Here is a 16,175-nt window from a genome sequence, read left to right as displayed (position 1 = left end):
TATCAACTGTTCAAAAGACGAGGCCCAGTTGTTTATCATAGGCCTTCTCGATGGGGGCTAGCTATTGGTTTACTTTAGATGCAAAATCATGCAATACAAAAAAAAGGCCACATGATCACACTCACTTTGGTCTCACAGATCAAGGTGTTTAAAATATCCATGTCAAACTTGTACCTGTATCAAATACAGTATCAATGATTTACACTTGATTTCAATCTTTATTTCTATGAGCTCTCGAATCAGCCTCCCTACTAGTATATCTACAAAGCACCTTAGAGACATCACAGATGTATTAAGCGCTATATAAAGCGGAATATTATTATTATTATTACTAAAAATCTTTGTCAATGAGACCTCTTTTTCATATTATGACAAGTCTCAATTCTATTTTAGTTAAGATTTTTCATACTGACATAGCAACTTTCTTGATAAATACATATATAATGAATACATCTTATCTGAATAAATTCATTTCATTACTTCATTTCTATTCTTACATTTATCTTCACAAATACATTCAAGATTAACACAACAACAAAATATCTGCACATAATGTGCTCTATTTCAAGTTCCCAATTATATGATTACGGTAGTGGGAAAATGGATGATCTATCCCTCTTTTCAGAGTTTGAATACTTCATATTTACCTGGTCAAGTTATTTTTTAATACAATGTACTTAAAATGTATAGAGAATTATATGTGGGGGTTATCATTCTGCATCACTATCCTATTATAAGGGCATGGTGATAAATAGAATAGAAAAGTAAAACATAGTATGTCACAGACAGATGCTGGTTGGCACAAAGTAGTAGGCCTGCAGTATTTCATAGACAGTGTTCAGATACTATTATCTACAGCCCACCAAACACTATATGATCCACTGTCATCCGATTTTCAAAGAAACTGAAAGGACATCAGTCATCAGATATATAATCTTTCCATTATTTAGAATGCATTGTATTAAACTCTTCTAGCCAGAGCACTGGCCAAACGGCTTTAAATCTTATCACAAAATATGTCTTACGTTACTAAGATTCAGAGCCGGTTTGACTTTTATCCATCAAGGAGGTTTGCAATACTTAAACATTTTCAGTTTTATTCATTTCTTTTTTTATTTCAGAAGCTTGTTTGAATGTTCATATCAATGCTATTCCAAATTCTTCCAAAATCGGATCGCAGTCAGATCGTAAAGTGTGTGTAGAGCATAATACTAAAAAACATGACAGCTTCACCAACTTTGTCAACTTTAAGTGGACTTCATTTATCACATCTATCTTACATGAGATTCTCAATTCACTCGAGTCATTCTTAATCCAATGTGTTCACCATGGCAATGTTTAGAGTAGACCGAAAGCTTCAGTCTCTGATATCGACGGTTGTTCCGCTGAGATTACATCTGGCTCCTCTGACCGCCTCTATACATATGTGTATGGGGAATTAAAGAATGACCCATACCAGACGGTTATTTCTGTCTATGTTTAGAGTATCTTTTTTAAAGGCTGGTCTTAGAAGTGTTTTTCAGGCAAGCTCGATTGTGAAACAAGGTTGTGTTAAAATCTTGTGGATTCTGTTTGGTCGCATCTCAGAGGTAGCGTCTTCACTTCCCCAGCATGAACATCTGTATGGTGGCGAGGAAAGAAAAACAGAACATTAAATACTTTCTTATCTAATCTACTTCATCCTCAATTGCTTCATTCAAATTGTTTGCACGGGTAAGGAAAGAACAGTCACTTCAATGATTTATTGAAATAGCCACATTCTCAATCAATTTTTTTTGTTTACCCTTATATCTGTATTTACACGCAGAGACGAAGCAGTTAAACAGTCTTTAAAATTGAATTATAAAGGAGAAATAACACTCATCGATCTTATCAACAATGTTATTACAAGGAAATAAAAGCAAAGCACTGCAAACATAGTCACACACTTCTAATTTGTGAAGCAGTTTTTGTTCCTGTTTACTTACCATAGGCATGCATGTTTAAAAAATGTGAGGGGGTTAAACTTCAAGAATAAGCTCAAAAATGAACATAAGAATGTCATAATTACAGGATGGTAACCTAAATGAATGGTGCACATTCTCTTTAATATTAATCGGCTCGCAGAATGGCAAAGCATTGCACCGTTCTGCTCAATACAGATGCACACTACTGCATTAAGCATTCGTAAGCTCTAAAATTCCTCAAACTTTAAACATATGTACTTATTTGACAAAAACTAATCAAACCGGGTGCTTGCCATCCATTTTCAAATTTGTAATAGTTGATAAAGAGAGAAATGATAATCTCTATCATGTTGTTTCTTTTATGTGAAATAACATTAACAGAAGTCAGAAACTTATAAGCAACTTATTAGAAATTTGTTTAATGGCATGCACATGCATGCTGTTCTAACTACGTTCCGCAGGCAGCTAGCACAGCAATACGAAAGGTTGCATGGGTGATGGTGTGTTGTTAATCCAGAAGAAAATCATCTTAGATTGCGGTCTTGGAACCCAAAGAAAAGTTTGAATGCTATTTTGCAATTGATTGCCGCTTAAAATGAATTGATTTCACATTCAATTAATAGTAGGCCTACTACGATCAATTGCCAAGCTTTGTGTTTACAGGGCCCAGATGGTTTTTGGATTTACAATCCATGATGAGCAACATCATCAAATTCACACAAATTTTATTGCCAGGACCTCCAGAACCCCCACCCCCCCCCCCCACAAAAAAAAGAATATTCCAATGAACAAAAATGCAGAATTAAAAAAAAAGCGCAGTAGTACATTTATGATAGCATTAACAAAACAAAGGGTAAAGTAACTGTGACATATGTGCACACCGGTATCTAAAGGGGTGAATTGTAAGATTTTAATGGGTATGTGCCATGTGTTAAGCTAAGCAGGGCTGATCACTGATGCATGTATAGAAGACTCATTTAGGATTTTATGCAAGTAATCAATTATTGTTGTCTTGAAATACAATTGAAATATTAAATTGAAAAATTTCTGCTAAATTGCTAATTGCTCTCATCACAGTTGCCTTCCATTTGATGTTAGAAACCTGAAACTCCAATACGTTAAACATCTTATACTAAACTTAATTGGTAAACATAATATAGCTGGCCGTGACTGCCGTATACTTGCTTCATATTTATCTTGCTGTCAGTGAAAAAGTACTTTCTAACTCCCTTATTGAGAAGGAAAAAAAAAGACTTTTTGTCTATTTTACAGTGTGGTAAATGATCAAATTTTATGATTGGATGTTATGAAATTGAGATTCAATCTCAGCAAAAATCAAGCCCATGACCAATATGACCGGCTCCCATGCAAACAGACTTCCACATCTAATGCAAATATGAACAATCCCAGATAACATCAAGTTGATTTTGATACATCCATGCAGAAAAACTCATAAAAACAGGCCTGAGAAAATTTGAGATGAAGCTGATAAAAAAGGCAAACTATGACATTGCACATAAGTTTCTAAAAATTAAGTCATCTAGGGTATTCAAATATAAACATCAAGACCCACGGCCCAAAATAATAAAGATAATATTACCATTAAAATTTTATATTTTTCTAATAATAAAGGTACCGGTATTCAAAAGTGTGATTTTATAAAAAATAAGGCATTCCAAAAGAAATATTTGATGAACTTCATATTTCTAAAAAGCTGCACATAATTGTGTTATCTAATGACATAAATCAATTTTACGGTTTACTTTCCAAGTATCCTAGTCACAAGTAGCGGCATGAATGGATGCGTCTAGAGCACAAAATGCGTAATAGTTTGTGACATCTTAATTGTCATATCGGAATGAAACAGTAGGTTACTTTCATGAAGCCTAATTGAGGAAGTACATGTTTTTAAAAGCACTATTTTTTAACAATGTGGTTCTACATCTATGTGATGATACTTTGATTTTCTACAAATATGTATTTTGCATTATTTCTAGATGCATCTTTTCATACCACTACCGGTATATTTCGCTATAAAACTACCTCACAATAACCACTACATGCATCTATAGGCCTGTCTTCATCAGCTCGAGTTTGCCAAATAACCCACTATTCTAAATATCCTGATGGCAAATCAACCCATTAATTTGCGTCTTCATCAGCCCGCAGTTGCAATTAGCGGGATATTTGGTCGAGAAATCTTGGTCTTGTTTGCTAAATATCCTGCTATTCGGGAAATAGCGGGCTAAATTGTGCCTGTTCGAACTAGTTTGTGTTGAGCGTATCGGTCTGGTGAAGACGCAATTTGGAGCTTCGGGATATTATCCCACGTCTGAAAATAGCGGGTTATTCTGCAAACTTGAGCTGATGAAGGCAGGCCTTATACCATACAGAGGACCAATCACCCAAATATACACTATGATCAATAATTGTAAGGTGTTAAAATAAAAAAAATCCATGAATTGAGGGTTTAAATTAAGAAATTCTCCCAAGTTTAGTCCAGGACCGATCACCCAAATAAACACTATCATAAACTTTAAGGTGTTAAAAATTATCAAAAAACCTGAATAGACCAATACATCGTTAGCACATGTCCCAAATGACCCTGAATATCCATAGATCTTCAAAAACATGAAGAGGTCCCACTCTGTACATTTTGAAATAATCTCTCCTACAGCGATGGAGGTGCTACATATAAATAGCCTTTGTTTCCCCTTTTCAAAGAATACTTCCACCTGTGAATCATGGATTGCACCGCTTGTGCATTAATGAATAATGATTACATAACTGTCATGAGAACGTATCCAGTATTTTTTCTCTGTGCATTTTACAATTTGGTCTGCAATGACCTTCATCTCAGCTTTCCATTGTATTCAAAAGAATTATTTGTATCATTTTGATATTGAATGAAATCAATACAAAATGGGGTGGGTGGGTGGGTGTGGGTGATTGGTCCCCTTTCTAACTTCTCAAATGGTTTAACAAATAAAGCAGTGTCCCAAGACAGCAATCACTGGACAATATTTACATGAAATGACGGTCTAAACTCTGGCATCAGTTATCTCTACATACATGCAGCACATGTTATTTTACCCCCACACACTCTAGCCAACTTCTTTCAAATGGAAACAATCTGCCCTAAAAGATGAAATGTTCAGCGAGAAATCATGAAAACAAAACTTGCTTGTTGCAAAAAAAATGGCAGGCTGAGAATGAGTGCATTACAAAAAAATTCTTGTTTACCTACCCATTCCATAGACGTCTTCACCATTATTTAAATTCCTGTGTCAACAATTTTATAAACATTCTTCAACAATTTTCATGAAAGGCAATACATTTTTCAAATGAAGATTAAATGTGAATGAAACAATTTCTAAATACACTGCAAAGGAAGGAAATCATGTGATCCGAATGTTGAAACATGTTCATGCAATTAATTGCAATTATCAACTAATTTCTACTACTATTATAGTTTCTTTCCACATCAAATTATGCTTCATTTCATCTTGGTATGCATGTGACTAAAGTATCACTATGACTAAATGAAAAAGTAAACATCTTTGAGTATTATTAAAACAAGTTAATACTGAATATCAAGTTTCATTCTGCTCCTTGCATGATAAAATTATTTCTTGTCTTAAAATACCATAAATCTGTGATTATACCAAATTCAAATGAATCCCTATTGGTATCAATATTGGATACCGGTAATCGTCTTGGATAATAAAATGCTACAACAACAAAATTTATGGGTGATTATTTTTTCTTTTTGAGGGAGGATGATTTGATACATATCAAACAGATCATTTATGGCTGGCTTCTGTCTAAATATAATGGTCCTTTCACAATGTACTTTAGACATAAATAATACCATGCAAACACATGGGAGGGATCTCACAAAAGATTATATATTGGCAAGCTCTGCATTATACAAATATTTTGACAGCTATGCACTGTTGGTGTAAGCAGCTGTACTACAGAAACACTACAAAACATTAGGCATACATGTACTTATATGCATCAATAACAAATTAAAGGCTTTTCTACAATTTCTCCAGAACTTCAAGTGGGATAGACATCGTGCCATGCTGTTTTCTCCCTCTCTCTCTATTTTTGTCTATCTCTATAAATGAATAATAGAGACATCAAAGAGATATCATTAACAAAAGAGAAATTACACTGATGGCTTTATATGTTTATCAACTTTGCAAATCATATCGTTTGACTTGTTTTGTTTCCAAAGCAAAATACATTTCGAGCATCAATTCTATGTCTAGTCATTTGGAGATCTATCACTACGTCTTATCTGCATTTGTATTTTGTGGTACGTTAATTGTTAGGATGTTTAATACTTACACTTCTGAGGTCTGTAACTTTCCTCACGTGCGAAGAAGAGTAACCCTCTTCATTCTCTGGTGCTGATACCTTGCCGTACGTGGAAGCTGGTCTGAAGGGGCGTGGTCCTTTCTGCGGTTTAGGTCTGATGGCTGGAGGTACTTTCCTACTCCCCTGGCTACTGATTGGTGCTGCTGGTGGTGGTGAAGTTGGTGTATCCTTGGTTGCTTCAGGCTGCGAGGTCTCCGCATTCAATGTCATTGTCTTGGATGTATTATTATTGCTTATATTAAGGGAAAAGTTGTTAGACAAGGATGTTGCTATGGGTGGGGAGGTGGGGGGATCCTCTACAGAGGAAACAGAAGGTTCGGATGAGGTGGGTGAAAGACCATTGGTGACAGGGGAATCATGTCTGGTAGGACTCGTTTCAGTTCTTAACTCAAGCTTTGGGGTTTCAACAGAGAGAGCTGCAGCAGCTGTTCCTTCTTTGGAGGATGTAGAGGAGGTTAAGGAGGAATTGGAGTCGCTGCGTTGTCTCTGAGCCTCTCTCTGGGCAGACAGAACATAGGAGGATTTGGGAGCGTTCTTCTTCTTGAGGATATCCGCAAACACATTCCGTCTGCCACTTGCAGTAGCCTGTGGATCCGTAGGAGGCTTTAATGGAGTTTCTTGTTGCGTTACCTCATCTGGCTGATCTCTTGATGTCTCCTTAGGTTCTTCTTTAACGCCTGAATCGGTTTCATCCGCGACTGACTTCGCTGGAGAGTCTTGTTGATCAACGGCAGGAGTGGCGACAGCTTGAGGTGGAGCGACCTGCCCATAGGCAGGCAGAGGTTGCACACCCATGGGAGTGTACATCATCTGTGGTGGGGACATCATCATACCCCCACCGGGCTGGCCGGGAACCATTACATTACCCCCACCGGGCTGGGGAACCATGACATAACCCCCCATCGCCTGTTGCTGTTGCTGCATAAACATTTGTTGCTGTAAAATCATCTGTTGCTGCATTTGTTGCATCTGTTGTGTCTGGTATGCCATTGCAGGGTTCATCTGCATGGGAGCTGAGGCTGAGGTAGGGTTCAGGACCAACTGTTGCTGCAACATAGCCATTTGTTGCTGAAGTTGTTTATATTGTTCTGCTAACTGCTCCATATTGGGCTGTTCCGCTTTGGCAATTTCATCTTGTGGCTTGGTAACTTCATTCACTTCCACATCTTTCTTCTCTTCTACATTTGTCTTCTCTTCACCTTCTTTCTTTTCTTTTTCTTTCTCTTCCACTGTTTCCTCTTCTTTTTCTTTCTCCAAACTAAGAGATTCCTCTACCGTGTCTTTGGTCTTGTCTTTATTCACATGCAGTGTTTGAGCACCAACTGCTTCTCTGGTGACTCCGCCTGCCAAAGCCGTCAGAGACTTCTCTTCCAACATACTCTCAGAGTCTTCCCCTTGAGGGGTTGGAGAGTAACTAGTAGTCTCTTTGCTATCCTCATCCAGACTTAGTTTCATCATTTTAGTCAGAGCAGCTCTCTTCTCTTTTATGTCAGTAGTAGTGTCTGCAAAGCAAATTAAATAAAGCACACATTAATGGGTTAGACCTAGGGTATTCATTCCTTAAACTACAATATAGTAAAACTATGTTAAAAGCATTTTAATCATATCGTTGCAAGAAGAAAATTAATGCAAGCTAATACAAAAAATAAAAAAATAAATGGTAACAGGTACCATTTACCTTGTTGAGTGAATAATTAAAATTAATTATGTTCAATTAAGCAAGGTGTTTCTGTAAAAAAAAAATTCCCCAACTTTGAATCAAGCATTGAGTATGGATTGTTTACCAGTAATGCAATTCACTATCATATAATAAGCCATTTTCGTAATGGAATCAAATTTAATGCACAAATCTTTGTTATTAAAAAGTGCCTCGTTACTAATTACTCCATTCACCTGTTACAATTAATTGTATTTTAATAGTTAGAATGGGAATTGCATAAATTAATTGTGGCTAGGTAGGATAAACATTATGGCTTGTCCTACCTAACAACACATAATGTATGCAATTCACATTTTGACTATTGAAATACAATTATTTGTTGAATGAAATAATTTGTAACATGGCACTTAAAGGTCTATGCACTAAATTTGATTACATTATGAAAAAGGTCTACCGGTATTGGTATGTTTTCAAGGGTCACTAAACACCCCTGTCTTGTTGAAACGGTGCAAAATGACAGTTGATTCACTTTCTTGTAAAACACAAAAGGCAATCTCTTATCACATAACCTGATTGTCTATCCTTCAGAAAGCTAATTTCAAAACGGTTGCAATGATACCTCAATCTATATGTATATATTATAATGATATACCAAACAGGCAATAACAATCAATGCACCGTGGATCCAATCTTCAAAAAAAATTCTGACAAGTATGAAACATTCTGCCATGAAAGCTGTCAAGTGATTTTTGCACATCGAGGAGAAACCATGAGCCAAAAAGGGTCAGATCAAAAAGCACTGCAAATCAAAGACCAGTAGAAGAAAAGAAAACACATCCCAAATTACCAGATGTGTGCTTCAACACTAGACTTTTAACGGCATCCGCTTTTGTCTTCAATTATATTTTTTTTGTTTTAAAGAATGGCAGAAATTGCTCACAACATTCTAGGTATATCAACTTGGGTTAATCTTTGCTCACTTTATTGTTCTTGGTTATTAAAGATTCTCAACTCTTTTCTGGTTTCTAGTTTTGCAAACTTCACAATATTTTCTAATAAGGTTTAATCTCAACCATAATGAGATTTGCTTACTGACTGATTGCAATGAAGAGCAACCAAATTAATCACCAAAGCCATTTTACACTGCACCCTTTCTTCTGGGTAATATCACAAAATGATTTCAGGTCAGTGACATTCATTGACCTATGACCCTGGAAACCTCTTGATCCAAATTATTCTATCAGGGCCCCGTTGCATAAAACTTACTATTGATGGTCAGTTTGCCATCAATAATGGTTACTTCCATGGAAACCATTGTAGTTGATATTGATGGCAAAGTTCACCTCAGTGGTATCAGCATTACACAATATGGCTTTGATGATGTGAATTTAGTTACTCGTACATCTCTTCCTACATCCTAGTTTTTCAAGCAGAGTTATTTTTTAACAATAGATCCATCTTGCATCGCTTTGAAAGAATGCTAAAGGAGAAATTGGTATTTCTATACATTTTTGGATTATGTAAACACACATGAAGATGAATTCATCCCCCCCCCCCCCCCCAAAAAAAAAAAAAAAAAAAAAATCAACTATATAAGGAAAAACTTCTCAATGTTTTTTGTTTAAATTGTTTCCTTGAGGTTCCAACTTACATGTTTGATAGCACATCAAATGACGCTAAATAGTACATTTTATATTAAGCTTTGAATCATGTACTAATATAGAATTGTATGCATAAATAATATCAAACATAATTCAATACCGATATAGATCTATAAGAGAATATCTAAAATACAGTTTCAAAAATTGAATTTGGTCATCATTGTTCAAGTTCATATGCTGATTGTGAAGAATAGTTGATCATGAAATATCAATTTCACTTATAAATTTGAATAATTGCATATCTATAGGTGATTATTACATAACATCGATGCTTAAAATCAGAATCTATTCCCACCACCCAAGAGAGTGCAGAAATATATAATTGTGACATCATAATACACTCAAAGAGCATGCAGTAAGAATTGGAAGACTCAGCATTTTACAAAAATGGTTAATGGCTGGATTAGAGTAACCTAATATCCCATACAACATTTTTGAGCGTGATGATGAAATAAGATCATGCAGATGATGGCTAATATACAAGGATGGCTGATTGATGAACAGAGTTAGAAAGCAGATTATTACACCAATACTAAGCTGAATTTAGAAATAATATCATACACGTAGCGTATATGATAATGAAATATATATGAATATGATCAGAAAATGGCATATTTAATGATGCTTCTCAGGAAATCTTCAAGACTTTGATTGCCTTATTGATATTGAAAAAGAAATAATGTAATTTCGATGAGTAATTAGAACGATAAGAATATCCAACTATACTAAAAGACGACTATGAACAGAGTATTGTGCAAATGAATGAAGATCTTGGCCATGTGCTAGCTAGGATAAGAGCATGATGGATAATAATAATAATAATAAATCATAAAAAAGAAGATGATAAAAGGCTGACCTTTGTGTTTAGGAATGACAAGATTAGGACTACTCTCCACAACCACTGCCTCTGTAGAGACGCATTCACTCTCAAATCCAGATGACATCTCTCCTACCATCTCCTCCTCCTCTAGCTCTTTTTCTTTCAAATCATTCGTCCCGAAAGAGATGCCTTCACCCTTTTCTTCATGATTGAAGGAATCTGTTTGCTGAACGTCTGCAGAGTCTCGTGACGTGGTCAGTTGCTCTGAGCTGTGAGCATCCGGTTCAGACGGAGGGTCACCGAAGGTCTCATCAAGAAAGACATCATCGCTGCTGTTGATGGTGTCGAAGCTCTCTTCGAATTTCATCGATTTGTGGAGCTGCATCAGACGACTCTTCAGCGTGTCTTCGAGTTCACCACTAAGAGAGCGGGAGAGATCAGGATTCGATTCAGGCATGGCTTGGACAACGGGAGATGCCACTTCTAAAGGTTTTTCTTTGGATGATCTGGGTGTTGCACCTTTGTCCTCTGTTGTACAAGTATCTTGACTGGTTGTATTCCCCGTTGATCCTAATGCTACGGGACAGAGTTTATCCTCCTGCACTTGTCGGGGAGGAGCAACCATCTCCACTTCAACCTCAAATCTATTTGGGTTCTCTTGAGAGCCTATAGGTTTCACTGGAGGTTTGCCTTCTACCCGATTATCGGATGTAATATCTGCCTTTTTCGTAGACTTTCTTGCTCTAACGGCTGGAGTAGGCAACCTCTCTGTACTTTCTACTGCCACCTTATCAGGTGACGAGTGCTGATCACTCACCGAATCAGACGATGTCTTCTTTTTTCGTCTAACTGGAGCGACTGGTTTGGACATTCCTTGAGGGTCGTCCATGCTTTTGCTTTGCTGGATCCCACCAGGTTGTTTCAGATCAGGAGCAAACTGAACAGATTTGATCGACTTTACGTCATTGGTAGATGAACTTCTGTCTTTCCTGAATGTAGGGGGTAACGGAGGGGCTCTTGATGGTCTGAGTTTCATAACAGGGGCTGTAGCAGTCTTGCTGCCAGGCTGCTTGCTAAATGCCTCTAAGAATGCCGATTGAAGAGCACTCAAAGCAGATTCGTCTTCCTTGTCCAAGCTAAGAACCAACGGAGGAGGGCGTCTTGGAGCTTTCCTCTTCTTGTAACGCCCACTGATCTGATCCGCCGACTTCTGCTTGGTCATCGCTTTTTTAGAAGCATCAGTGCTCTCTTTGTTGGGAGTGTCTAGCTGTGGCTCGGAGGAAAACCGAGTGATTCTTGGCTTTGGTACCGGAGCACCTTGACCCCTGTTTGCATCACTCACACTGCGATCCCTTGATGTATCAGGGTGGCTCTCATCGGATGACTGAGAGATCTTGACAATCCTGGGTTTAGGGACGGGCTTGGTAGGTTCATCATTGGATATTGTGGTTAGTTGTATCTTTTGTGATGGTTTAGTTAGACCACACTCACTATCAAGCTGGTTGTTACTGTTAGAGGTTAGTAGGAGCGGTGAGAGAGCTGAGGAAAGGGTGCACGGTTAAAGCAGTCATAGGAGGGAAGAAGGAAGGAGGCATGCCAGAGAGAAGAAAAAGAGAGAACGTAATCACAATCGACTGAAAGCAAAGAACAACAGGTGTGATGATAGATATCAAATTACTTGCAAGAAAAGACCTGGGAGTGCAACTATAGCGCAGGAGACTATCACATTTACAGAGGAACGTGCACATACTAATACAGAAGGGTGTGCATATAGGAATTCTAACAATGCTTTACTAAGTTCACTCACAATATGTCATTCAATACAGACTATTTTTAAATTTGTTTGTGTTTCATTTTGTTTCCAAAATAGAAATGTTGATTGTTTGTGTTAGAGGAGTCTTTAAAAAGCCAACTTTGGTATGATATTATGGATCAAAATAATCTATACATGTTAGGAAAAACACAATGCTTTCCTGCATGGAAACGGTGTCTCTCTATTCTGATATGCAGTAGGCCTACTATTCTAGGGTAACACATTTATGTTGGTATCCTAGACATCTAACCTAAGTTAGTAGATTGTATGGAAACTTCAGTAGCCTCTATCATGGACTTCTGTCTCAGGGAAACTATATTGCATACCTAACCTATCTAAAGTATCATCTTATACATCTCACAGTGATTAGCTTTAAACCTTGGTGCATAAAGTGCATGCTGCATTATACATGCAATAATAATTCAAGTGACATCTAACCCTCTAAAATACACCTACTACCGGTATAGGCTACTACACCACAGGGTTTAAAGGAAATAAAAAAAAAAACAATAAAAGTATATCTTTAGCTGAATTGTGTATCATGACGAAAAGTCTTTAATACTGGTTTATATAATCAGTCTATACTTATGCTCTTTTAAAAATGTCATTTATTATTTATTGTACTATTTTACTGTTTATTAATTTGTTTATTGTCTTTAATTGTATTTTAATTGTATCATGGAATACAGGGCTTTCTTGCAAAGCAGTTTGTACTGAAGATACTACCTGGAATAAATAAATAATGAAATAATGAAATAAATAAATAAATATAATTTCTTCACAGCAATCACATTCATTTCATGCTAAAGTGCATCAACCATGAATTGGTGCAAACAAATCATTGACGGCTTTGAAATGACATTTTAATACATTTAGGATATGTTTTCATGTTTCAAAGTTGTTTATCAACTAATTTTGCTCCACAGCACACTGGGAGAAGGTTTGACACCTGTCTTCAGAAATTATTATCTCTGATAATCAATGTTTTGGTAACAGCTTTTTGTTTTGGGTGCATTGGACTATCTTTTCTCTTGCATTATAAACATGTCAAATCTTTATTATGAATACAAGTTTAATATTCACTATCATGTTTGAAAAACAAAAATTCTAAATAGGAAAACAGGATTTGGAAAGTCTAATGTGAATAGGGTTGGAGGGGTTTCGAAATTGATTACTGAAATTCCAAAGAGTATTTACATAAAGGATAAGATTGAAATAAAGAGAAATGACATGATCTTCGTTTAAAGATTTTAATTCTGTAAATATTTGCAAGGTTTGAATTAGAAATGTTATTCATGGCAAAGTCAGATGAACTATGAACAGATTAGCATGACAGCAATAACAAACAGTAATAGCACACAAAGGAAACCATTATACCAAATCAAGATAGTTAGTTAAATATCACAAGTTTACAAACACCAAATTATAATCACTAGGCAAAAACAAATACAACAAAATAAACTTTAGCTGGTTAGGTATTAATAAAATTTCAACGTTTTAATCTGCAACTTACCTGCTTTGTTGTCATCTGCTGTTTGCTCTGATTGGTTGGCTTGTGTTTCATCTGTACTAGCCTCTGTCGTATCTTCATCCTGATTGGTCGAATCAATCCGAACTTTCTCTCCCGACTCTGGATCCTCTGGCACTGATTGATCGATACTGGCAATGTTGACTTGAGACATGCTGACCTCTTGCTCTGCTGTTGCATCGTTAGTCAAAGCTAGGGAACGACAAGAAAGACAATGCTCGGATCCATCTCTAGTCAACACTACGTAGATTAGGGGCTTTTAGATTTGCATGTCGACAAAGTGGACTGCTACGTGTGACGTCCTTTTAAGGCACTATCACTGCCTTTAAAGGACGTCACACGTAGCAGTCTCCTATGTCGACGTTCAAATCTAAAAGTCCCTATTGTAGAGAACAGGGCTTAGAGCACAGCTCAATAGGAACGGAGGGGGTCCAACAGCAATGGAATTTCTATCATTAAAAATTTCATCAATTATCCCTTGTGGTCACATATTGTCTTGCCACTTTAACTATGACAATTTCTTTAAATGAATTAACTCCTCAAAAATGTTTTCTCAGAGCTATTTCATCATTATACTGTACTTTCAAAGAGCTCACTTTCCACAGATAAATTGCTCATCGCTCCCAGGTAGTTTTTTCAATGCTGTACTCTCCGTATTGTGAGATACAGAAACGGATGTTCACTATGATCAAGTCATTTATTTGAAATTTGTTATCCAATGTACACAAATTGAGAATGATCCTATCTGTTTGGATTGAAATCAATAAAGTTTGAATTTAAATTTGAATTTGAGTTTTATTTTACTGCAGGAATTTTTTTTTGGGGGGGGGCAGTTTACTATGTCATGTGATCAAGGGTACTGCATGTATACATCTAGCCCCCTGCCCACCCCCACTCTATTCCATCCTCAATAGTCATAAAAGATGGTCAGCACAATCATTTTATAAAATAATGTAAACGGCTAAGAAACTGAGCTAATGACTACTTGTGAGAATGACTATAATTGTGAGAATTCCTACATGATATTTAAAAAAAAGAATGATTAAACTCCTCGATGAAGCCACATACTATACTAGTTTTGAACTAAAAACACTGTCTAAAAGCTGTAACCTGTCCATTTTTATTTCTAATCTCTAATTCTATGTTTTATTACCTAAAAAAAGTGCAGTTGTAATCACTCACAGAAATGAAAGTGTTATAAAGCAAGCAAAGGATGGTTAGTAAATAGCAATTAAAGCAAACAATGTACTTGTTTTTTTATATGATGCTACACTGATCATAAACATACTAACACACACATGCCAGCAAAACAAATCATTAGTGAACACGAGACAGATCTTGTTTCAACCTCATTGTCTTTGTAAAAAAAGCCATACAATGGCAAGAAATATATTTATGGATGTATTCTCTGCTTCTTCTTGCAGGCTATCCCCTGACCTGTATATGCATGTTATTTCTGTTTGGCCCATATCAAAGAATCTATCATCATTATGACAATACAAGTTTACTATTTGATTGGAGTTTTCTATGCAGGTCTAAATGTAGACACATACATAATAACATACAGGGTAGTGTACTAAGATCAGAAAAAGAGCTAGGGCCATAAATTTTTATATCCACCATAAATAAAGAAGATAATGTGTAAGCTTATCGTCTGAACAAGTTTCAGTTCAGACGACAGGCCATTTTCTTAGTAGAATCAAATGGAATGCACAAATATTGTGCCTCAATCGTCACAAGTTATTTCATTCACCTATTACGATTAATTAAATTTCAATAGTCAGAATGCATAATTGCACACATTAAATGTTGCTAGGTAGGACAAGTCATAACGTTTGTCCTACTTCGCAACAATTAATGTATGCAATTCACAAATGGTCTTTTAAAAAAGCAACAGAATCCATTTATATTCATATGTTGAAGACACACTTGTTTTCAGGAGCTTTTGAATACTTTTTAAAAAATATTGTAATTGTGTGTCTGTAAAGAAGCACTGCTGGGAGTCTTTTTCTTCATAACAGCGCATGGCAGTACAGTATATTAACATAGCAGCTGCGCTTTATAAATTGATCTAATTACTATTATTTATTATATTCATATATGAATTACATCCATATTTTCCATGATAGTATGTATTCATTCTACTCTAGTGGACATATAAATGTATGTTCTTTTATGTAGAAAATATTCTAGGAGTAGAGCGTAAGAGCAATGTCAACAAATGGGTCCAAAGAACTACACTACTAGCAGCCAGTGGACTTTATCCTTGGCTATATGTCTTTGCTATTAAATGCTACTGTTCAAATAATACCACACATAATAAACCTTGCTGTATCTCTTAACAGGTTCATAAAATATTGG

At 36.1% G+C, this 16,175-nt stretch overlaps 1 protein-coding gene across 6 annotated transcripts in view; it reads right to left on the bottom strand.

The window, feature by feature from the left end:
- Nucleotides 1–1,473: 1,473 nt before the first annotated feature.
- Nucleotides 1,474–16,175, bottom strand: part of LOC105439323 (protein cordon-bleu-like) — a 57,332-nt gene continuing 42,630 nt past the window's right edge. For 3 of the 6 annotated variants that reach the window (XM_030990464.1, XM_030990468.1, XM_030990467.1), the window contains 3 exons: nucleotides 13,800–14,006; nucleotides 6,303–7,834; nucleotides 1,474–1,619 (listed from right to left, as the gene is read on the bottom strand). In XM_030990464.1, the coding sequence (XP_030846324.1) occupies nucleotides 1,599–1,619; nucleotides 6,303–7,834; nucleotides 13,800–14,006 (1,760 nt within the window). In that variant the 3' untranslated portion in view covers nucleotides 1,474–1,598. Of the gene's footprint in view, nucleotides 1,620–5,189; nucleotides 5,229–6,302; nucleotides 7,835–10,509; nucleotides 11,806–13,799; nucleotides 14,007–16,175 lie in introns of those variants that run through there. The other 3 variants (XM_030990465.1, XM_030990466.1, XM_030990469.1) reach the window with 3 other exon arrangements.

This window comes from Strongylocentrotus purpuratus, unplaced genomic scaffold (assembly GCF_000002235.5).
Source record: "Strongylocentrotus purpuratus isolate Spur 01 unplaced genomic scaffold, Spur_5.0 spur5_scaffold_19, whole genome shotgun sequence".
NCBI classification, from domain to species: Eukaryota; Metazoa; Echinodermata; class Echinoidea; order Camarodonta; family Strongylocentrotidae; genus Strongylocentrotus; species Strongylocentrotus purpuratus.
The sequence above is the reverse complement of the archived record's forward strand: the minus strand, read 5'-3'. Positions and strand labels throughout refer to the sequence as shown.